Raw genomic sequence first — 23,274 nt, 5'->3', positions numbered from 1 at the left:
TATTTATCTTAAATCTTTAATAAATTCCTAGCTTGACTTCTGTGATTCTTTTAAAAGTTAGATCAACTCAGAAAGCCCTTTTTATTATTTGAAAAACCCTATGTCTCAAACCTCCAGGGAGTGTTGAAGTAGTTTAAACAATAAATTTTGGAATTTTTAAATGATTCAGTATTTCACTGTTTTAAAAAAGTTAGCATTTATAACATCGAACTCTTGCTTTGTTGAAATTACACTTGCAATGATTCTGGAAGATGTGGTGTCTGGTAAATTCAGAAGGAAAGAAAATACTGCATGATAAGCTATCGCTAAAATCTCACTTTTTACTGAAAATATGATCTATTTCAGCTCTGTGCTCGGTTTGGCTGTTTGCTTTAATGAGACCTTTGAAAGAGTCATAACTCAAACTGAAGCCTCTGCCAGTTCAAAAGTGAATAAAGTCAGTTTGGGGAGAACAGACCTATATTTATTTGTCTTGGAGCTGAAAGTGTTTTTTGGCATCTAATGAAAAAATATACAAAGTAATGGATATAATTTCTGTGCTGTGGAGAACATTTAATAATAGTAGTAATAATAAAAATAATAATAATGCCCTACCAATGAGAAATGAAAAAAAAAATGTATTTGGAAGAACTTTTTTTCATTAACGAGAATGAAATACAGGAACAATGACATCATCCTGTGAAAAGATTTCTGTTAGTTGAGGTGTAATTGCAATTTTCTGGCAGCTGCTCAGAGCACTCTGGAGCAGCCAGAGGATTTAATTGCTAGTCCTCATAGAATTGTTAAGGTTGGAAAAGACCACTAAGATCATCTAGTCCAACCGTAGACCCATCACCACTGTGCCCACTGCACCATGTCACTCAGTGCCACCATTCATCATGTCATTGATAGCAGCAGGAACTTCCCGTGATTAATTCATCTCAGAATCACCCCTAGGAGGTATTGCTCTTAATTTGCTGCTGGTAGAGGGTGTCTGAATATTAGAATCATAGAATGGCTTGGGTTGGAAGGACCCTAAACAATCATCAAGTTCCAACTCCCTGCCACAGGCAGGTTGCCAGCTGCTAAGCAATCAAGTACTAGATCAGATTGCCCCGGACCCCATCCAATCATGTTGACGTCTAACCTCTTCTTAAGGTGACTAAGCCAAGGTGAGGCCATGGTGGGATATGTCTCCCCTACTTCCAGCCTTCTATGAGGATATCAATACCTATGCAAGTTGGCTACCGTTGAATTGTAGCCCAGGGGAGCAAACAGGGATTTTGGTGATGGGATTCATTTCTTCTTAAGGAATACACCTAGAATGGATCTGGTGAATCACACTTTGGAAACGCCCAGTGCTATCTGCTGACTTTGGGGCAGTTCAGTTTGCTCAGAGGTACGTGTCTGATATACAGTGACGTAAGCCCAGAAATGCCAGAAATTATCTCAACATGACCATCCCAAGGAGTTGCTCTGTCAGGCTCAAAGAAGCAAAAGGCATTGAGGGTCACAGGTCAAATGTTAGCTGAGAATATCTGAAATAGCTGCCTCCCTGGTTTGTTGCTTTGGTTTTTTTTGTTCACTGTTTACTCTCCAGTTCCCTGAGTTTGCAGCAAATCTGTGGCTCAACAGAAATGAAATTCAAAACATTCGTATTTTGATGCTCTGGTATGCAAATTTTGGCAAAAGTAACATACACAGGGAACAGAAGTGTATCAGCTGCGAAGCATGTAAGACATACAAACAACCCTGACACCGAGCCATGTTCTCTGCTACATGGCCAGTAAAACTCCACAGCAAATGATTGGCGCATAACAGAGAGGGCAGAATGCAGGGCAGAACATGCCTAAACACAGAGCTGAATACATGGAATAGAATCATAGAATCATTAAGGTTGGAAAAGCTCTCTAAGATCATCCAGTCCAACCATCAACCCATCCCCACCATGCCCACTAACCCATGTCCCTCAGAGCTACATCTCCACATTTCTTCAACACCTCCAGGAACTCCACCACCTCCCTGCACAGCCTATGCCAATACCTCATCAGTCTTTCTGAGAAGAAAGCTCTTCTCATATCCAGTCTGAACCTCTCTTGGCACAACTTAAGAACATCACCTCTCATCCTAACGCTGTTAACCCAGGAGAGGAGGCCAACACCAACCTCACCACAACCTTCTTTTAGGCAGTTGTAGAGAGTCATAAGGCCTCTCCTGAGCCTTCTTTTCTCCAGACTGAACAATCTCAGTTCGTTCATCATAGATTCAATCCCAAATTCATGCACTATCTGTCCTGGAACTCTTTTGGCTGATGTCTCTGCTGTGGCAAAGTCCTGTTATAAATTGCAAACACCAACTGTAGCACTAAGAAAGTAAGAGAAGAGGATAGTTTTTTTGTTTGTTTCTTCACAAAAGAGCAGTGATAGATGATAAGTACGCCTGGTTCCTAAAAAAGAGAGTTTGGCCCTCATTTTGAGTATATGCCAAAGGCTGCCTCATGTTGACTGGCCATGACAAAAAATAATAGAAAAAAAATAGAAAAAACTAAAAAATAGAAAAAACTATTCCATAGATTATAGGCACCACTGAGGTATAAAAGAATCTGCCCTTTAAAAATGGCTTCTTCCTTCTCAAGCCAGCTGGCCCAGTGCCATTTTGCCACCTGTCTTGGTGACATTTGCTTTGTGGAAGATCCTGCTCTGTGTCCGAACTCAGCAGGCCTGTAGGAAAAGCAGTCCCAGCTACAGTGGGAAGTGCTCCCCAGAAAGACAGATGCTATTTCATTCTTTGGGAGCCCAGAGTTAGATTAAACCTTGGCAGGACTCCACAGATGTCAGATGTACGTCTGATCCCTTGTATTGGCCAGTTCATTTCATTCCAGGGTTTGTTTGTTTGAGCAGTACATTCTGGAGTGCAGTGCAAACCAAAACACTTGTTTTGCAAGCAGGGTGTTTATTGCTCTTGGAGTGGCTTGCTGAGGTGACAAGGAAATAGTAGTCCGTACTGAGATTTCTGCTCTTCATTGCATTTTTTATGTCCTATCTCAGCTGCTTTTGTTGAAAGAGTGTTTGGAATACCTCTTTGCAAGCCTGATGGAAATAAGTTAAGCGTGTGAACAATGAGCTTAATATATCACAGAATTGTAGGGGTTGGAAGGGACCTCTAGAGATCATAGAGTCCAACCTCTCTGCCAGAGCAGGTTCCCTACAGAAGATCACACAGGAAGGCATCCAGATGCATCTTCAGTATCTCCAGAGAAGGAGACTCCACAGCCTCTTTGGGCAGCCTGCTCCAGTGCTCCATCACTCCAACAATAAAGAAGTTCTTCCTTGCATTAGTGCAGAACGTCCTGTGTTCTAGTTTCTGCCTCTAGCCCCTTGGTCTAGTACTGTGCGCCACTGAAAAGAGTCCACCCCCATCAACTTGACTCCAGAACTTAAGATATTTATAAAGAGTTATGACATCCCCCTCTCGGCCTGCGCCAGGCTGAAGAGTTCCAGCTCTCTCAGCCTTTCCTCATACAGGAGATGTTCCAGGCTCTTAATCATCTTTGTTGCCCTTATCTAAACTGTCTAAATCTTCATGCATGAAACGTCAACCCCACTTAACAGATGAAGATGGATTCAGCTCAGACTGAGGTTCTCTAAAATTTGCCTCAAAAATCCCTGATTTCTCACTGAGACTCTTTAATTTGACACAGAAAAGTAGAGAGATGATTCTTTGCCAGCTCACGCTAGGGCTCAGAGACTCCTTACGCCATTTTAAGATGTGTCGTGAAAGAAGAGGAATGGATGCATGAAGAGATGAAGAAAGGCCTACTAGGTTGACAGCTCTACATTGCTATGGATATGCTTGCAGGTTTGCAAGGTAGTTATTGATTTATAGTGACTAAATTCCTTTCACTGGCTCTGAAGGCAGCCAATATTCAGATAAGACAGATATGGACATACGTATTGTAAACACCTTAAGTGAGATGAAACCCTTCCCAGGTTTCACTTCACACAGTAATTTCCTAAGATGCTCTAACATGATCCATTACCCATCCAGCCTGCAGAAAGACCTTGAAGTGGGTAGTTAACACAAATGTGTCTTAGGGACTGTAGAGTGGTGGCCTTAGTGCAAATGAGAAGCAAGCCCACTCAATCCAAACCACTTCTTGTTGACAGAAAATGGCCAAGTGTACGTGCAGAAGAAACCCACCATGTACCCACCCTGGAACAGCACTTTTGATGCCCACATCAACAACGGCAGGGTCATGCACATCGTCGTCAAGGATAAAAGTGCAGAAATGGTTTCAGAGACCACAGTGGAACTCAAGGTGCTGGCGGAGAGGTGCAAAAAGAGCAATGGGAAGACAGAAATATGGGTGAGCAATGTTATCTCCTCTTGCAGCATGTGATGGGGAGCTGCAGTGGGGTGGGGGAATGCCTTGTGTCCATGCCAGAGTGTCATCAACATCCAAGGAATAACGTTTTGAGCCTGCTTGCATTTGACTTGAAGGAAAAGCTTCCATGCATATCAGCAAAAAGAGCATAGCACATTTATATTACCTGCTGCTGTTATATTGAAACATGTGCTCTCTCTTTGCAAGGATTCTGTTTCACGTGAGCTGTGCCCACATACTACTCTTCACTTACTAAACTCACTGGGGAAAACTGGTAATTGAGTAGCTAAATGTGAATTATTCTATGTGCTCTGGGGAAACAGCTTTAAAAATTTAATCTAATATCGAGGAACTGATTCACAGCTGCCTGACTTCAGAACTATGGCAGAGGAACTCCTTCAAAATCACCAGAGTTATAGTAGAGTAAATTGGAAGTAACAGCCTTCATAAGGTTGCTAAATGTAAGGTTGTATTCCCTGACAGTCCAAGCAAGAAAGCTGTTGATAAAAGTCTTTAGTGTATTATCCTGTTGCCATGCCATGAATAACAATAAAGTAGAAAGACATTTGGAGATAAACTGATTTCCTGGAATTGTTTTTTGTTTTGTTTCTCCTGCTAGTTCCCAAGCTGAGCTGCTTAGGTTAAACAGACAGCAGAAATGTCAAAAATGCCTTGCCTACTTAAAAGACTTAAGGGCAAGATTTGATAGAGAGCTGCACTTTTAGCACATATCTTGGAAGGAATTAAGATGCATAGGACTCAAACAGAAAACTGGAATGTCCTGCTCAGGATCACTCCAACCCAAAGAATCACAGATCTGAAAGGCTGTAGCTTTGTGAAGAAGAGAGGGGAGAAAATAACACCTTTCTTACTTTTCTGTGCAATGGCACTGCTTCACCTGTAAGGAGCAGAAGTAACCTAGGTGTGTGGGGAAGGCACTGTTCTGGTTCTCAGGCTGAAGAAACATTTGAAAGCTTTCCAAACAGATTGGTCTGGATTTAAAACAGGCACATATGCATGAAGATTGGAATAGATGGGAATTTTGAGACTCAATAGGAAGACTCCAAAACACCTGAGAAAGTCTGTAGCATCACTCATATTGACTGTAATGAATGTTAGAATTGCAGACCCAAGTTTCTAAATATTTCAGCATTCTTTTAAGCACCTGTCTGATGATACTGGGCTTTCAGAGGTTCTCTCACTTTCCCCTTGCGTAATCCACAGGGAATGACAAGTTGTCTCTGTAGATGTGCTGGCCCTGATATACTGTCTTAAAACTTGCCTGTTATCTCTGTTTTAGTCGCATTTATTGGTTTTATCATTCAGTTTTGATAAGAGGTGATCTAGCCTTGTCTCTCTACAGTTGATGCTACCTCTCCGTATTCTCCCATAGCAGTATGAGCAACCAAATAATTAGTACCATTCATTAATTCCCCTGGGAATTAGAGGTAGCTTGAGCCATATGAAGTAATTAGTTGCTTCTTTGAATTGCTCTATAATGATCACACTTCTCTTTTTTTCTTGTTTTTCACTTATCACAACCAGCTAGAACTGAAGCCTCAGGGGCGAATGCTGATGAATGCAAGATACTTCCTGGAAATCAGTGGCAAGTGATTTTGTTTGTTAATTGATAGATGTGATTTCTGGTTATGCTGGGCAGTGATGGTGTATTCACTGTAAGCAATGATGGCTTTACTACTGATTTATTCATAGGAACTATCGTGGTGTTTTGAAATGAACACTTCAGAAATGTAATTCCTGTTGGATGGTGGGGGTGAATATATTCCTCTGTGATTTGCAAGGCAAATTTCTGGCTGTTTTGCCACTGAAATGATATGTTTTCTCATTATACAAAGTAAGAATAGTTACATAAGGAGCTGGTTCCCTTTCAAATCATAGCGCATGTACACATGCATAGAGTGTGTACCATGGTGTGCGTTCTAATGCAGCCACAAAGCGTAGGATACAACTTACAGCTGACAACACCTAAATAGACATGTAAGTTGTGTGCCTAAAATCAAGAGCAATCAAGGCAAAACAGGAACCTAGAGAGTGATTCATCTGATCAGATGCAGGTGCTTGCTGCACAGTGAGCTGAGTCATTCATTCACTAGGCTCCATTGTCTGCACCAGCTAGATCTCCACAGACATGTAGCAGTGGCATAGTCATCCTGCACAGTATGACACACATTTGTTTACATATCTTCACTGAGGACTGAATCCCACCTGCTGAATTCAATGTCAATGCGAAACGTGTTTTGTTTTGTTTTGTGTTGTTTTGTTGGAGGAAATGGGTGGCAACCAAAATGCTCGGTCATGTTCTCCTGTCTTTGATGCCAAAGTTCTTGCTGTCTTTCACAGATACAAGATGAAACTGTGGGTTGTAGATATGTAGAAGGGACCTTCCATTTTCAGGAACATATTACAAAGCATAGAAAATACAAGTTGTATTAGTGTTAGAAAGAGCAGGATAACCACCAGATAGGGCAGGGGGCTAGTTTCCACAGAATATCTAAGTAACTTCCTGTATAAAACACAGTTAAATCAAGAAAGAAATTGAAATTCAGGTACTGTTTGCATATCTAGATTTGTAGATATGGGCATGTGCATAAGCCAACCAGAGTTGGCTTATCTTCTGTTTTAAGAAGTTTAAACACGAACATGGGAAACAGTAAAGCAACTGCTGATAAGGAAAAATAATTTTAAAAAGAGTATCCTAGGAGCATACATCTGTTTACTCCCAAATCTCATAGAATCATAGAATCATTAAGGTTAGAAAAGACCTCTAAGAGCATCTAGTGCAACTGTCAACCCACCCCACCATGCCCACTAACCCATGTCCCTCAGTGCCACATCTGCCCTTTTCTTGAGCACCTCCAGGGATGGTGACTCCACCCCCTCCCTGGGCAGCCCGTGCCAATGCCTCACCACTCTTCCTGAGAAGAAATTTTTCCTAATATCCAACCTATGTACACACTCACATTAAAGACTCAGTTAAGTACCCATTTATATATCTCCCTACATATCTATACATGTGTGTTTGTGTGCATTTATAGATTATATATATTGTAGACAGATAAATCCATGTGATTTATATTTTTTATTGTCCTTCAGTGCTATATAAAGTTAGAATGTAATATTTAACTGAAAATTACCTTTTCTTGGGAAATTTCTGGACTATATTTCAAAATAGCATTATGAATATTCAAAGAAGATTAAAATCCCAAGTTTAAAGTAACTTTAGTGTCCCTGTAGGAATGGTAGACAAAAAAAAATATCCCAACAAGCCTTGTGTGGGTTTTGAGAAAGAAATATTTCTTAAAAATATTAATTCCCATGAGTGAATCATCGGTTTCGGACATTCAGTATTTTCAGCAGCTGCATTTTCTCAGAGTGCCCGCCCTGGGCATTGTACCCTAACAAATCTTCTGTTTCCTTTCCCTAGATGCGAAGAACCTAGCTGACTGCGAGAGTGAAGCCTTTTTCTCCTTGCATCAGCGCAGGGGAGCCATCAAACAGGCCAAAATCCATAATGTGAAATGCCATGAGTTCACAGCCACCTTCTTTCCACAACCCACATTCTGCTCTGTCTGTCACGAGTTTGTGTGGTAAATGAAAATGGATCCGTACATTTTCCCCTTCCAACTTGAGGGAGCAGCTCTGCTCCTTAGATGAAATACCTGTGTTCTTATTGTCAGTAAGGGCAGCAGGACCTCAACCTCGGCATCCTAAATACAGGAGTTACTGCATCTCTTCAAGGATGTGGTTCACAGTTGTAATTCCAACTGTGAAAATTCCCTTCATGTTTTAGTGTATTTTTTATAAATATTTTTGTTTTTGACCTAATGTACAGACATCTGCAATTAGCTTACTTTGCTATTTAGATACTGCAAAATTCAGTATGTGAATAAGTGCTGGAAAGGGTGTGAAAACCACAGTTGCTGGCACATAGAGCGAACGAAGATGTTTAGATTAGAGAAACTCTCTGAAGAATGATAAAAAACAAGATTGTTTTATTCTGTTTCTTTCATAAGTGTTACTCTCCTTTCTTATGTGGAAGCTTTCAGAAAACTCAGAATTAATCATTTCTCTGTTTATTTCAGGGGTCTGAATAAACAAGGCTACCAATGCAGACGTAAGAATTTTTTTCTGTTGGTATTATTTATTTGATCCTTTCTTAAGAGATTTTTTGCATTGATGCCACGACACGCTTGTTCTTTCAGAATGTAATGCTGCCATTCATAAGAAGTGCATTGATAAAGTAATAGCCAAGTGTACAGGATCAGCAGTAAATAGCAGAGAAACAATGGTATGTACTACTACTTGGTTGCTTTTAAAACACTTAAGTGTCATTTAGATCTCCCCTATACAGCTGTATAAGAGCTTTAGATGAAGCAAAGTATGTGACTGAACTAAAAGGGATGTGATCTGATCTGCATGCTTTGGTTTTTGTATGTGCTCTGGTTTTATTAACTCCTACTTGTGATTTACTCAAATGCAGCCACTGAATAATCAATTGTTGAAAGAGGACTGACATTTCTCTGATGTATGAAGTATAGCTCAGGGGGAAGTCATGGACAAGAGGTGGAGAATCACTTAGAGGAAATTCTTCACTATCATGTGTTAGGCAGGATATCACACTGAATTTTTAGAGCAGTACTTTAATATCACACTATGTGTCATATGAGATTTCCAAACCACCTAGAGGAAGATCTAGCATCCTCATTATTAATTTATTTTTTCTTGTATCAGTTTGTAATAAGGCTTCTTTTTGGTGGGCAAAAGCAGAACTTAAACTCTTGACTTAACAGTTACCTTCTTTCTCTTAATTGTGTTCTACAGCTTCTGTTTTAATCCAGTTCCTAATACTTGTTCTCTTTCTACAGTCTTTAGAGATGAGAATCATCTCACCTGTCTTCTGACATCTCTAGTGTAGATAATCACATCTACCTTTGTTATCTATTTTAACTCCCTATATACAAAAAGAAGAAAAACAGGCTTTTCCAAAGAGCAATTAATAAAAACAAATGTAGACATCTGTTACAGGCTTAAATTAATCATTTTGAGAAGTACTCTTGTTTTTCCATTGAGCATTAGGGGCAACTGTGTGAGCAGTTGAGGTGCAAACAGCTATCTGATTGGATAAATCAAAACCAGGGGTTAAATTACCCAGTTCCCCACTGAATTGGACAGATACTATGTACCAAAATTTGGCTATGTACATCTAAAAGTTAGAGCTTCTACCTGATGGTCATAATCAAGAATAAAGTGGCTGTAAACATTCCACGTTCTGTGGTACAAACTTGAGGACTGATGGTTTTTCATGTAGAGCTGAGGTGGACAGAAGTGGTTCACCAGCACGGCTTTTCTGTTGCAGTTCCACAAGGAGAGGTTCAAGATTGACATGCCTCACCGCTTCAAAGTCTACAATTACAAGAGCCCAACATTTTGTGATCACTGTGGCACGCTGCTCTGGGGCCTTGCACGGCAAGGGCTGAAGTGTGATGGTGAGTTCCTGGGCTGAGTATGGAAACAGGCTGTTGTCTTCGGAGGGATGCAATCTAAAGAGCCAAATCTCAGTTCTCTGGGAAACGTGTTTGAGATTATATTGGGGTGGTGAAGGAGTGGTCAAGAGGACCATCCTTGGAGGAGGTTCTGTAGAAGGACGTGTGGTCCATGAGGCTGAAGAGTCAGTTCTCAGAGCTACAAAAGAACAACTCGGTGCCTTCTTCTCTTCATGTGGTTGGTCTCTACACTTGGCAAACAGCAGCACATATTCCTCCCCAGCCTGTTGCTGAACCCTTTACAGCTCAGCAATCCTCTGTTGTCCTGACAACTCTGTTCTTTCTTTCAGCGTGCTGCATGAATGTCCATCACAAGTGCCAGACAAAAGTAGCAAACCTTTGTGGAGTTAACCAGAAATTAATGGCAGAAGCTCTGGCACTGATAGGGAGCACTCAGCAGGTAAGTACTTTAAGCCATGGAGATGTGGAAAAAGGAAGATCAATTGCCCAGTGTTTAGCTCAGTGCAAGACTTAAAGGCATTAAGGGGAACACTGTAGGTAACAAGTTTTCGTGGGTTCAGGTGGCTACCTCCAATGTTAATGGAAGAGAAATCCACTCAGAATTCATAGAATAATACATAGAATCATAGAATTATATGGGTTGAAAGGGAGCATAAAGGCCATCTAGTTCCAACACCCCTGCCAGGGGCAGGGATGCCTTCCAGTAGATCACATTGTCCAAAGCCCCATCCAACCCAGACTTGAACGCTTCCAGAGATAGAGCATCCACTGTTTCTCTGGAAAATATATTCCAGATTCTCACCGCCTTAATTGTAAAGAGTTTCTTTCTAACATCTCATCTAAATTTACATTCTAAATCAGGATTCTTGGAGTGCCTCTTAGCTCTTGAGTAGCTTCAAATGGGGATAAAATTTATAAGTACCCCGCCCATCATATTTTGGTTCCTCAGATATCTCAAGGCAACAACTTTATAAACATAGTAGATGTTTTTCCATTTGTAACTTCCTGAGAGTCTATGTAGCAGATTTAACTCTATGTAGTCCTCAACTTTGTGCAATAAGTAGTGTTGCCAAACTTCCAACTAGGATTTTTTTTCTGCTTTTTCTTCTCCATTTTCTAGCTCCTTGCTCTGTGCCTTTGAGTCACCAGTGAGAGGTGAAGAAGGCAAACACTATGTACTTCCCTTAAAATACTCTCCTTATTTCCAGAAATGTAGGTCATGGGAGCTTCTTGAGGCATAGGTGGAGTTCTAGTGTTTAAATAACCTTCAGTGTATTTCCATTTCCTGCTTCTGATTCATCACTCCTGGATCCACACAAACTCTTACTCTCTGCAGCATCCCAGGACAAGGAGTTTCTCAAAGTGACATTCAGTCAGTGTACAGGGATAAGCCTGCGGTATGTTCCAGCCTCCAGTGTTTTGCCAGGTTTCCCTTCATAGAAAACTATTAGGAAGGAAGATGTTAAAATGGTCTTTGTGTGGTTAGTTAGGGACACAGACAACTCTGCAGAATAAGGTATCCCTATATTAGCTTTACCAACACCTGTTAACACCCACGCACATAAGAAGCTTTGATGAAGCTTGTGGGTTCCTATAGGTCATCAAACCCCTAAACAATGGGTACAGAGATGCTCTTTTCATAAGCAGACCTCTTCTAGATCTTGGCTTCTATGACAGTCACGCTCAAGAGGAAGCAGTGTACAGGAGCTCAGAACATAACATTTGGCTCAAAAGTCATTTGCTGTTTTCTGTCACCCAGGCTCGCTGTCAGCGTGATACTGAACAGATCTCCAGGGATGGACCTCTCGAAATTGGGTTCCCAGTTCTGGTGAGGGAGGTGACACCTCTTCAGGCAGTGCCAGCATCTACAACAGGAAAAAAAGGTAATTTACTCTAATGGTATGGTACAGCAAGCCTTATTAATCTTTCTACATAGTTAAGTGGAGGTGGCAAGGTTAGGAAATTTATTAGCCAATTAATCTTTCATGTATCTTTCCCACTTAGAGCAAGACATATCTTTTCTCATCCCTGGGTATCTATAACTCCTCCCAGCCACATCACTCGGGCTAAGCAGAGACCCTAGAGCTCAAAGATTCTTTTCCTCTCTGTAAATATGCATTTTCCCAATGAGTGCTCCAGCCTTTAGGGACATAAGATGCCAACCACTACTCATCCAGCTAGTCCCTAAACTCTCATTGTGACACGGTACTTCAGCACACCTCATACCTCCACCAGCAATAATGTGTTTATTCTTCTCCTGGGACTCATAAACCATAATATATGGGAAATTTAAAGAGAAACCAACCTTGAAACAGGAGGTTCAGAGTCCTTTTGGTCATTATGGCCAATTCTCTTTCTGATTTCAGATTTTTAGGTAGGAGTTGATATCCAATCCCTTTGAAAACCATTGACAGATCTCCATTCACCCAAAAAATGATCAAGTTTTTGCTGCCCTCTGTGATCCAAGAGCAGAGATTTAGGAAGGTAAATGAGAAGTTGGGGGTGAGCATTGATAAGCAGAACTTAGACAAAGCTACTGAGGGCTCAGTGGCCTGGAAGGAAAATTAAAGTCCTGGAAAGACTTTGTGCTCAGGTCAGAGAACTCTGGATTTTAGGATCAAAAATGTCACCATCTTTCATTAAATTTATGTGTCCCATATAGAAGGTCATTTCAGACGTGCTTCAGCTTCATGGTTCATGGAGCACTGTTCTGAAACTGCAACGTTCTTGCAGACTCCCACAAGCTTCAAAATACATCTACCAGAAAGGGGAGGGAAAAAAGGGAAGTACAAGTGAATTAATACTTAAACCAAGGAAGGGCTGGAATGGTAGATCCTTAGCTCTAATCCTAACTAGAGATGAAGGCCTATGCCCCACCATCAATCTCTTTCTCAATGCAAAAAAACATACTGCCGTGTGTGGAGATAATATCCTGAAACTACTCAGAAATTGACCCTAGAGTAAAATACCAGAGGGTTCTTGTTAAAGCGGAGCCATATTACACCAGTGCTCTGGGTTTTATACCATACAGCACAAGGCTATCAAGACTCAGAATCTGATTTTCATAGGATCATAGAATCACCAAGGTTGGAAAAGACCTCCAAGATCATCTAGTCCAACCATCCACCTACCACCAATATTTTCCCACTAAACCATGTCGCTTAGTACAACATCCAAACGTTTCTTGAACACCTACAGGGACAGTGACTCAGCCACCTCTCTGGGCAGCCCATTCCAGCACTTGACCACTCTTTCAGAGAAGGGATTTTTCCTAATATCCAACCTGAAATGGAGGTACTCTCTATTCCATTTGGCCCCTAAGAGAAAATTAATGGTGTTCATTTTCTGTGGGCTACAAGTAGAAGTGAATGAGTCAGTGTGAACTAGTAAAGCCCAAATGGATTGTTCACATCTGGTTAACGTGTGAGTCTGTCTGATGATTAGTGTTCTTGTTCAGCAATTTAGGACAGCACAGCAAGTACAGCAAGTACATGCATTTGAGTGAATGGGATAAAAACCAGCAAGGGACAAGCCCTCTTGGAATTTCACAAACATGCGAGGGAATTAAGTATTGAAGAAACTGTTAGTAATTCCTCTCCAGGACAGCTGGAATATTTCATTAAGGCTCCATAACCAGAGCAGGGACCCAATGTGAAGATGCCGTCCCATTTGTTTCACACACTAGTTTTGCCAAGGGTCTTGAAGAGGTCTCAGAAGAAATGTGATCTTATCATAACAGCAACCAGCAAGAAGGAATGAAGAGCAAAGACTGACAGAAATGAAAGATTTGGTCATGTTTTCCTACCATGAAGCAGGACAGATGAAGGAGTTCATAAAGTGGGAATAATGCCACTGAAGAAGATGGAGTTATGTTGAAGCAAAATTTCCTCTGGAGAGAAAGCTGTATGCGAGCAGAGACAATCTACTCACTTGATCTGGCCACCACATTTCCATATATCTGAAAAGATCTTTCCAAAACTATTCAAAATACCTCTCAAGAGTTCTGGGGATTTTCTCCTTACTTCCCAGGGTTTATTTGAATGCTTTGATGTGTGTTGCAGAGCCACAGGGCATCTCCTGGGAGACTCCAGTGGAGGGCACAATGAAGAGAGAGTCTCTAATAGAGACAGACCTAGGAGGAAAACAGCTCCTGGAGCAGCAAGAGGACCGTGTGCAGCTGAAACTAACCATTGAAGATTTTGTCCTGCACAAGATGTTGGGAAAGGGCAGCTTCGGCAAGGTAAGCATTAGGAGGCTGTGATCTCTTTGCTGTTCCTCTTCATGCAGCTATGCCTATCAGGTTAGCTTAGCCATCTTGGCAGGAGGCAGAATCTTTAGCTGAAAAGGTGAGTGTGGATCACCTCCCTTCTCCAGAGCAGCAAGTCCAGCTGGGAATGCTAACTCCTTTTTCCCATCTCTGATCTGTGCTGGAGCATAAAGCAAATTTCACAACAGCCAAGAATTTGTGCTTTTGAAACAAGGGCCACCTGTTTTCAGTAGATTCATTAATCTTGATGAATGGTTGATTGTTCCTCCTTCATGCAGATGTCTCCTGGAAGTGGACTCGTGTTATTCAGTGCCAACGCAGAACTGCACAAAGTAATTTCAAAGGAACTCTTCATTGTGTTTTCACAGCCAGTAGGGAGAATGAGTATAATTATGTATCACATTGCTTAGAACGCAAACCTTTCCAGGGTGGAAACTGCCTTAAAGAAAGCCTGCTTTTTGCTAAGTGAACTCGAGCAATTGCTGCAGCCAAATCTGAAACTGGGGAAATATCTGTTGTGTTGACTTTGCATACTTGAAAGCACTTGGCATGTCTGCACTTTGTATGTGAAGCACAGCTGAGACATGTGAGTTAAAACTAAGCCACAAAGCTCCAAACTGCACAGCCCAGACTAACCTGGTCTCAACAGCATAGATGTCACAGAAGTTTTCGTAATCAAAAGAAGGGTTTTTCCAGAGGTCATCTAATCCAACTCCTGCTCAAAACAGGTCTCACTAGATGAGGGGCTTGTCAAGTTGAGAAGCCAAGAATCTGCATTTCTCTGCCATACAATATGTGGCCATGGAGGGGAAGGGCTAGCTTGTACCTTTCTGCAGCACAGTTCTCCCACAGGTTTCCCATGTAGGTATCACTCCTGATGCTTTCATTTATTTGGAGTGACTCTCACTTGTCCACAAAGAGAACAAGATACACAGATCTCCATGCTTGGAAGTCTTCTCCACTTCTGCATGGACCTGGGGAGACTGAGGGCCATAGCCATAGTGAATCTCCCCCTGCATCAAGTCCATCATCGCCTACCTGTGTCTTGGAAGTCACAGGATAAGTCACACTTATGTTGTGCTCCCTGATTTCCTTGGAAAAGCAATGCCCTGCACAGAAAGGAGAGTTAAAAGGGTCCCTGCAGCATCAACACTGTTAGCATTTCTGGTCATTCACTGTAGAGACAGAAGGAGGCTCTATGCTCTGTCTAATGCTACAGAGTGAAATACAAGAGTAGCCAAAAGGGTAAATAAAACCTTTGTCAGGGTCAAAACACGTCTGAGCTAATTCAGCAAATAGTGTCTGGTAGTGAACTTCAAATGTCTCTTCGATGAATCTTAGATATTTATTCATGAGAATGAAAAATAGTAAAATTACAATGGGAAACAGCATTGACAGTCTGTTAACATGAAGATCACAACTGGCACTGCTTTCCAGCAGAGGCTGCTTTGCTTTGTGGTCTCTAGAATCAATTTTCTGCTGCTCTGTGTCTAAGTTTCCCTGCCCGTAACAACAGAGGTCCTAAGCTCCTGTGCAGTGTGTTTTACTTTTATCAGAGGAGTCCTGTAGAACCACAGGGGACCTGGGCTGTCTGCTCACACCTCTCGCTGATAGGCAGGAAGGAGATGTAATCAGTCCAACTACTACTGGTGGACATCAGTTTACATCTATTGAGGATCTGGTGCAAGGCATTTGCATTTCACATGCTGACAAAGCCATATTCTGTGATTTGTTAAAGTCAGAAAACAGGAAATGTGTCTCATGAGCATTTGCATAAAGTTGGTTTCTGTTGTCAGGAGTGCTCAGCTCTCTGACATGTCCTGTCCATATGAGCATGTAGCTCATGTTCTTGTAATTACCAGCAACTCATCTTTCCTCAGAGTTCAGCTTCATAAAATTGTTCTGGATGTGGGGAACAAATTCAAAGTCTGCACAGTCTTCGTGACAGAATCAGGACTTAAATAGCAACTTTTTAAGGTCTACACTTGTACATTCCTCAGAGCCATTTTCCCATGCAAAATTTTCTGCTTGGTGCTGCATTTCTGACCATCTCGCTCAGCTTCCACAGCTGTTGTTGCCAGCTCAGAGAGAAGAGTGTTGGTTTTTCTGAGCAGCCATTTCCATTCTAGGTGTTCCTTGCTGAGCTGAAGAACACAGACCAGTATTTCGCTGTGAAAGCCCTCAAGAAGGATGTGGTTCTTATGGATGATGATGTTGAATGTACAATGGTGGAGAAGAGAGTCCTCTCCTTAGCATGGGAGCACCCATTCCTGACTCATGTCTTCTGTACATTTCAGACCAAGGTAAGACAAGGATTTGTCACCTTTCTCCATGGGCACTTTACAGAGATAGGGAAACTTGGTGAAGTGTGTAAATGCTAGATGTTAGATCTTCCCTTAGTGATCAACCTCTCAGGAAGTGGATCCATGAAATTGCATCTACCTTTTCCACATGAACCTGGGGGGGGGGGGGGGGGGGGGGGGGGGGGAGGGGGGCATTTGATAATTATGGCATCTAAAACTGATTGAGGCTGCTGTGCAGAGACAAAATATTAAAATCAGCATTGTGGTACCCTGGGCCAAGGATGTGCAAAGGCCACATCCATGAGCACGGTACAGATGTGCCCACACTCATGTTATCTGAACCTCTTGGACCATGAAGCAGTACCTACCTTTATGCTGCTGTGATTAGCCTGGATTAGAGATAGCTTAAGAAACTCTGGTTATGGATAATAAGCACACTACTCGGGGAGTATTCTTTGACCTCAGTTAGTGTTAAATTGCATCAGACACTTCCTAATTCATTGAGGCCCACAGTGATGAAGGCTGCAACGTAGAGCTGCAACACAAAGTATCTTCACTTGAAATCCCTGTTCATACTCCAAACCAAAACTCAAGTAGCATTGAATATATAAATCTGTCTGTCCCTAAATGGCAATGAACCACAAAGCGATGGCATTCATGTTTCACCCTTCTGGGACTGATGTTGAGGAGGGCAGCAGGTCCTGGGAATTGATCCTTTCCTGAACAGGGGAGGAATTAATTCCCTTTATTTTTCTAGATTTTAGTGCAAATATGAATTACTCATCAGCAAAAAGCTGACAGACCAAACAGAGTCATATTAGGAACCAGGTGGGAATTTCTAACTGTTTGGGGATGGCTGTGCTTCCAGCTGGGGCTGAGACAAGGAGCAATCCCAGAACTGCCCACTCCAGTGTGACCTCAGCCAATGGGGCTTTTGGATGCTGGGCCTGGCAGGGCTGAACCCAGCTCTGACTAAACCGGGTCGTGGGGAGGAAGGTCTGGGAAGGTGCTGGGGAGAAGGTAACCCTATGGTCACGGCTCTTCACTCTGGCTACCTCAGGACAAAAAGAGAAGAATGAAACTGGCTGATATGTGTGGTGGGAGTTTTACTGACTTGGCTGCATGGGACTGGAGCCAGCACGTAGGGATGGTACACAGCTGCTCCCGCGCCATCTGCAGGACTGGCTGTGGGACGCTGGCTTCAGTGTTGGACCTAGGAGCAGCTTCATGCCTGGGCTGGCCCTCACTGCCTGCACCAGCTCCTGTGCCCTCCTCAAGGCTGGCTTTGGGAATTTGAAATCCAGTGTTCCACTGGGGAATGGCTTCATGTGTCAGCCTGCCCTTGCTGCCTGGACTGTCTCCTGCGTTCAGGCAGCAGGGAATCCCTCAACTATGTCTCTGTCTCTGGCTTGGAGGAGCTGTGGGCGCTGCTCTGGGCAGCTCGGGTTGGCATTCTCCTGCTGCTACGGTGTCTTCTGGCCAACTGTACGAACTGGAGGCCTGACCTTGTAGCAGGGAGTGGCTTCATTCCGGCCTGACCCATGCATTCTGTGAGCAGCCTCTGGGGAATCTCTGGAGGACCTTGATGCCCTCTGTCTGTTGGAGGTCTGGGAGCTGCTCTCAGCACCTGGGGCTGGTGACCATCTGCTCCTTTGCTCAGGGGAGTCCTGATCTTCATGTAAATGTGAGCGGAGCTCTGTCCCAGGCTCACCAGGATGGCCACTGTACTCAGGCAGCTGGGAACATCTGTGACAGGCCCAACACTGTTGGGCTGGTGGGTCCAGAGCTGATGTTCTCAGGCACTGAGGAGCTGTGGGATGGCCTCAGTCCCTCCTGGTTGCACTGCTGAGGCCAGCGGGCTCTGTGTTTGTTCTGGAGGCTGTAAGGGAAGGGAGGAAGGTCAGCAAGGTGAACCTGCAGCTCCAAGCTGGGACAGGCTGTCATCCCGCCTGGGGCTGAGACTCTGACAGGGCCGCCCTGAGCTCCCGCTGCCAGGCCTCACCTGGCCCCCTCCCAGGGACATGCGACTGTTTGCATCTTACCAGTGCCCACACCAGCATGGCTGTCGCACTCCCAGCTGTCTGTGGTGTCTGCCAAGGAGGAGCAGCACCGGTGGCACCAGGCGTGCTTGCACACTGGACAAACCATGGTGTGGCAGGACAAGGTGTCCCCCATGGGCTCCAGGCAGATGAAGCAGTTGGTGTCCTGTGCTGAAGCTGCCTCTGCTGCCTGTTGAGGGCGGTGCTCCCAGCAGAAGGACCTGGGGGAAGGTGGAAGAAGGGACGGTTACGGTGGGAAGTGTTGCAAGATGGGCAGAGGAGCAGGAAGGAGCCCCAGGCCCCTGCTCTGGCTCTGGCAGGCTGCTGGGAGGTGTCGCTGTGGGTTCCTCCCTGGCTTGGCTGCTGCCGACAGCCCTTACCTGTGCTGCCCAAAGAACTGGGTGACACATTCCCCATCTGCAGCACAGGGCAGATGGAAGCATTGTTCACAGCCGCTCTCTGTGCAGCTGATGGTGACCCCCCTCAAACGGCCCCGGGCCTCTGGACAGGGCACAGGATGCGGGCACTGCTGGGTCACGCTCTGCAGAGCCCCCTGGCAAACAAGACTCATCTGCTGTGGCAGGACATTGTCCTGGAGCTGTTTGGAATGGCCACGACTGCTTTCTTTGGGTCCAGACTGAGCTGGTGTGAGCCTCTCCTGGTACAAAACACCCTGCTCCAATCAGGTCCTTACCTTCTGGTTTGCATGCTTGACTCTGCATCTGATGGCAGCAAGGGGGAGGCATACGGTTTCTTCCTGTGGGGCTCCTTCTTCACAACGGATGGTGGCAAAAATCTGCAGGAGAGAAAAGACCAGGTTCTCCTTAGGAGAGAAAGGAAAGGAGCAACCCTGTCAGGAAGTTGGCAGGAGCCCTTGGGGGAGCTCACCAAGCAGAACTCATGGACACAAATTCCACTGTCAGAAGATGTGCCCCCACAGATGTTTGGGTCGACATCTGCCCAGCCACACAGCACACACACTGGAGAGGAGAGAGCAAATGTGAGCAGCGGTGAGCACCTTGCAGGGCCAGGTGTCCCTGAGCCTCCTCTTCTCCAGACTGAACAATCCCAGTTCCCTCAGCCGCTCCCCATAAGACTTGTGCTCCAGACCCCTCACCAGCTTCTCTGCCCTTTTCTGAACACACTCCAAGGCTTCAGTGTCTTTCTTGTAGTGAGGTGGGAGGCCCAAAACTGAACACAGTACTTGAGGTGCGGCCTCAACAGGGCTGAGTACAGAGAGATGATCAATTCCCTGCTCCTGCTGGCAACAATGGCCAGGATGCCATTGGCCTTGTGGGCCACCTGGGCACACTGCTGGCTCATGGTCAGCTGAGTGTCAACCAATACGCCCTGGTCTGTTTCCTCTACACAGTCTTCCAGCCACTCTGCCACAAGCCTGTAGCATTGCTTGGGGTAGTTTTGGCCAAAGTGAAGGACCCGACACTTGGTCTTGCTGAACTTCATGAACTTTCAGTCTGGAGAAGAGGAGGCTCAGGGGAGACCTTATTGCTCTCTATAACTACCTGAAGGGAGGTTGTGCTGGGGGTCAGCCTCTTCTCTCTTGTAACTAGTGACAGGACGAGGGGGAATGGCCTCAAGTTGCACCAGGGGAGATTTAGGCTGGACATTAGGAAATTCTACTTTTCTGAAAGAGTGGTCAGGCGCTGGAATGGGCTGCCCGGGGAGGTGGTTGAGTCACCATCCCTGGAGGTGTTCAAGAAACATTTAAATATAGCATTGAGAGACATCGTTTAGTGGGGTTATTGGTGGTAGGTGGATAGTTGGACTGGATGATCTTGTAGGTCTTTTCCAACCTAGCTAATTCTATGATTCTATGATTCATCCCATAGGCCTCAGGCCAGCTATCCAGCCTGTCCAGATCCCTCCATAGGGCCTTCATTTCCCCAGGTAGATTGACACTTCCTGCCAGCTTGGTGTCATCTGCAAACTTACTGAGGATGCACTCAATGCCCTCATCCAGGTCATCAGTAAAATTATTGAAGAGGACAGGGCCCAGTACTGACACCTGGGGAACAGCACTCATGACCAGTCACCAGCTGGATTTAACTCCATTCACCACCACTCTCTAGGCCAGGCCATCCAGCCAGTTCTTTACCCAGCAAAGAGTGTATCTGTCCAAGGCATGGGCTGCTAGCTTCTCCAGGAAAATACTGTGGGAGACAGTATCAAAGGCTTTGCTGAAGTCTAGGTAGAGTATGTCAACAGCCTTTCCCTCATCCACCAGGCAGGTTACTAAATTGCCCACCCATCTGTCCCACACTTCCAGACTTACCTACTAGGATGTTCTGAGAGACAGTATCAAAAGTTTTGCTGAAGTCAAGGTACACAGCAACTTCTGGCTCCCCTCATCTACCCATTCAGTCGTGACATCTGTGAAGACTGTCAGATTGATCAAACATGATTTCCCTTGGGGAATCCATGTTGACTACTCCAAATAGCCTTCTTTTCTTCCACTTGCTTGGAGAAGACTTCCAGAATAAGTCACTCCATCCAGATGACCTAGTTGTAGGGAATATTGATCTCTTAAGGGTGGTGCCAAATACCCTGGGGCAGTGTCCTCTGTGGAGTGTAGGAATGCCCTGCCAGTCCTCCTTGAACTCTGTGGTTATAAGTGATGGCTTCAAATTCTTCTGTAAGAACAGATTTATTCTATCATGTGACTCTGGAACAATGATCAGAAGTTTGATTTGAGTGTTTCACAACAGAGGGATAATCTCAAGTGGGGTCAGCAAGCTGCCAGTGGTCTGTTTGCCAGGAAGCCAGATAGTGTGAAAGTGGGGGGCTCTTCAGATCTACATAGATTTCCACACTGAGAGACAGCATTCCTATTTTTTTTCTTTACACTCCTGACCTGAGGCCATCACAGGGTTAAGGGCATGATAAAATTGTGCCACTTCTTTAGAAATACCCAATCATCACACTCTTGCCTGCTGCAGACACTGACAGATATCAGAGCCTTGTGGCAGCAGACTCTTCAGAGGAGCCAATAGATAACTTTCCCAGGACAAGGGGAAGTGTAGGTTGCATCCTGTCTGCAAATATGTCCTCTGTGCCATTCTAACCCTTTGCCCTCTGGAAAGCTGTCGAATTTTCAGTGGTTTCAAGCATGGTTTTTGCCACTTCCCATTTTTAAGCTGTTCTGTAGCTTCATAGTTCTCAGTATTAGGAAGTGTCTCTAATGATTTGTTGCAGCTTGCACTGCTAGATTACTTCTTGCTCATCATAATTACACATGTAGGGCTGATCTCAAGCAATTTTCCTCCATGGGCCTTAGTGGACAAGTAACCTTAGTAAAGAGCAAGTGGAACTCCCTGTTTCCGGGCAGAAAACAAGGAGGATTGCCATCTTTCTTTTCAGCAGCATTTGTGTACTAATCCACAATCTTTCTTTTCAATAGCATTTATGTACTAATCCATAGCACTCAGTAGGCCATGAACTTCAAGTAGTAATTAAGTCTAAGTCAAGTTTGTAGTCTTAGCTTCATATCTTTAGGCAACTCTGGCTGTGTTTATATAATGGTCTTTGGAAGCAAATTAATCTGAGAGGCTGTCCGCTTTTTGTTTTCCAACTTGGGAGAAGGATGCAGTAAGAGTTCCCAGTTAAATTAAATATCTGCATTAGATGGTTGCTCAAATCCTTGAGCAAGCAGAGCATGGCTGTTTGTTGTACCGAATAAGTGTGCACTTAAATTTATGCTTAAAGACAAGTGGTAAGGTATAGCCAAAATCAGTGAACTTCCCAATTAAACCCAGAGTTTTTCTCCTTCCCAGAGCACCAATGCTCAATCTGGCCCATTCAAAAACCCATATGATTTCTCCTGTCCCAGTGTGATACACACGGCTGTTGATCCTCATCATTGCCTTGTGTACCTCCACAAAAAATATCTGTTCAGCTGTTTTCCTTTACTGGCTCCTGAATTCACGTTTCTTCCAAGATTTATGCATTTCTGTACTAAATTGCCTATTTCCATTTGGTCTTCTTACTTATTGAAGCTGACTTATGTGCACACACCTCTGCAGATGCAAGACCTTCAAAGTGAAAATATGCACCCATATGGTTTATTGGGAAAATTTAAATTCTTACCTTGGGAGGGTAGATCTTGCCCTGCACTTCATGGATGACAGGTAGAGTTTCCAGCCAGACTTCCTTTTAAACAAGAGTACTGTAATTAAAAGGATCTGGCTAAAGAAATTGCACAAATTAGAGCAGACAGATGTTGTTTGAAAAGAAAAAGCACTGTGGTGCTGTTGTGTTTATTTTCTGTTTTTGTTGTTTCTTTTTTAATAGCCAGCTCTTGGTTTGCTGCCAGAGATGCTTACATTCCTTCAAGCGTTAGAAGTATAAGTCAAAAGATTCCCCCCCCCCCCCCCCAAGAATAAAATTTATGATGGGCACTAGACAACATAAGGAGGATATTTATAAACTTTTGCATGGCTTGGAGATAACTGACTTCAGATGTTTAATGAACAGAGAAAATACCACATCCATTTTATTTTATTCATGCATTTATCTACAGAAGCTGAGATTACTGAAACAAACGTTTAAACTGGGGGCATAACTCATTGCACAGATACATTCTTTCCAGAAAACAGAGACCTTCTTGCTTTATAGGTACACTTAAGTGTGGAAGGATTGGCTTGAATTAAAAAAAAGTTTCATGGTTTGAACTTGGGCTAAGGGCCATGGCCACCATTGTTATATATGGTACATTATGCTTCAAGCCAACTTGAGGAAATTGCCCTGCAGCTTTTGTGTG

General features: G+C 43.8%; 1 protein-coding gene across 3 annotated transcripts in view; it reads left to right on the top strand.

Moving 5' to 3' along the window:
• PRKCQ (protein kinase C theta) overlaps positions 1 to 23,274 on the top strand; it is a 59,722-nt gene that overhangs the window by 21,012 nt on the left and 15,436 nt on the right. For 2 of the 3 annotated variants that reach the window (XM_021384333.1, XM_021384334.1), the window contains exons 5-14: positions 4,146 to 4,345; positions 5,909 to 5,969; positions 7,809 to 7,971; positions 8,467 to 8,498; positions 8,587 to 8,672; positions 9,741 to 9,870; positions 10,218 to 10,327; positions 11,648 to 11,771; positions 13,950 to 14,128; positions 16,285 to 16,458. In XM_021384333.1, the coding sequence (XP_021240008.1) occupies positions 4,146 to 4,345; positions 5,909 to 5,969; positions 7,809 to 7,971; positions 8,467 to 8,498; positions 8,587 to 8,672; positions 9,741 to 9,870; positions 10,218 to 10,327; positions 11,648 to 11,771; positions 13,950 to 14,128; positions 16,285 to 16,458 (1,259 nt within the window). Of the gene's footprint in view, positions 1 to 1,290; positions 1,379 to 4,145; positions 4,346 to 5,908; positions 5,970 to 7,808; positions 7,972 to 8,466; positions 8,499 to 8,586; positions 8,673 to 9,740; positions 9,871 to 10,217; positions 10,328 to 11,647; positions 11,772 to 13,949; positions 14,129 to 16,284; positions 16,459 to 23,274 lie in introns of all 3 variants that reach the window. The other variant, XM_021384335.1, reaches the window with a different exon arrangement.

Source organism: Numida meleagris, chromosome 1 (assembly GCF_002078875.1).
Source record: "Numida meleagris isolate 19003 breed g44 Domestic line chromosome 1, NumMel1.0, whole genome shotgun sequence".
In the NCBI taxonomy this organism is placed as follows: domain Eukaryota; kingdom Metazoa; phylum Chordata; class Aves; order Galliformes; family Numididae; genus Numida; species Numida meleagris.
The sequence above is the reverse complement of the archived record's forward strand: the minus strand, read 5'-3'. Positions and strand labels throughout refer to the sequence as shown.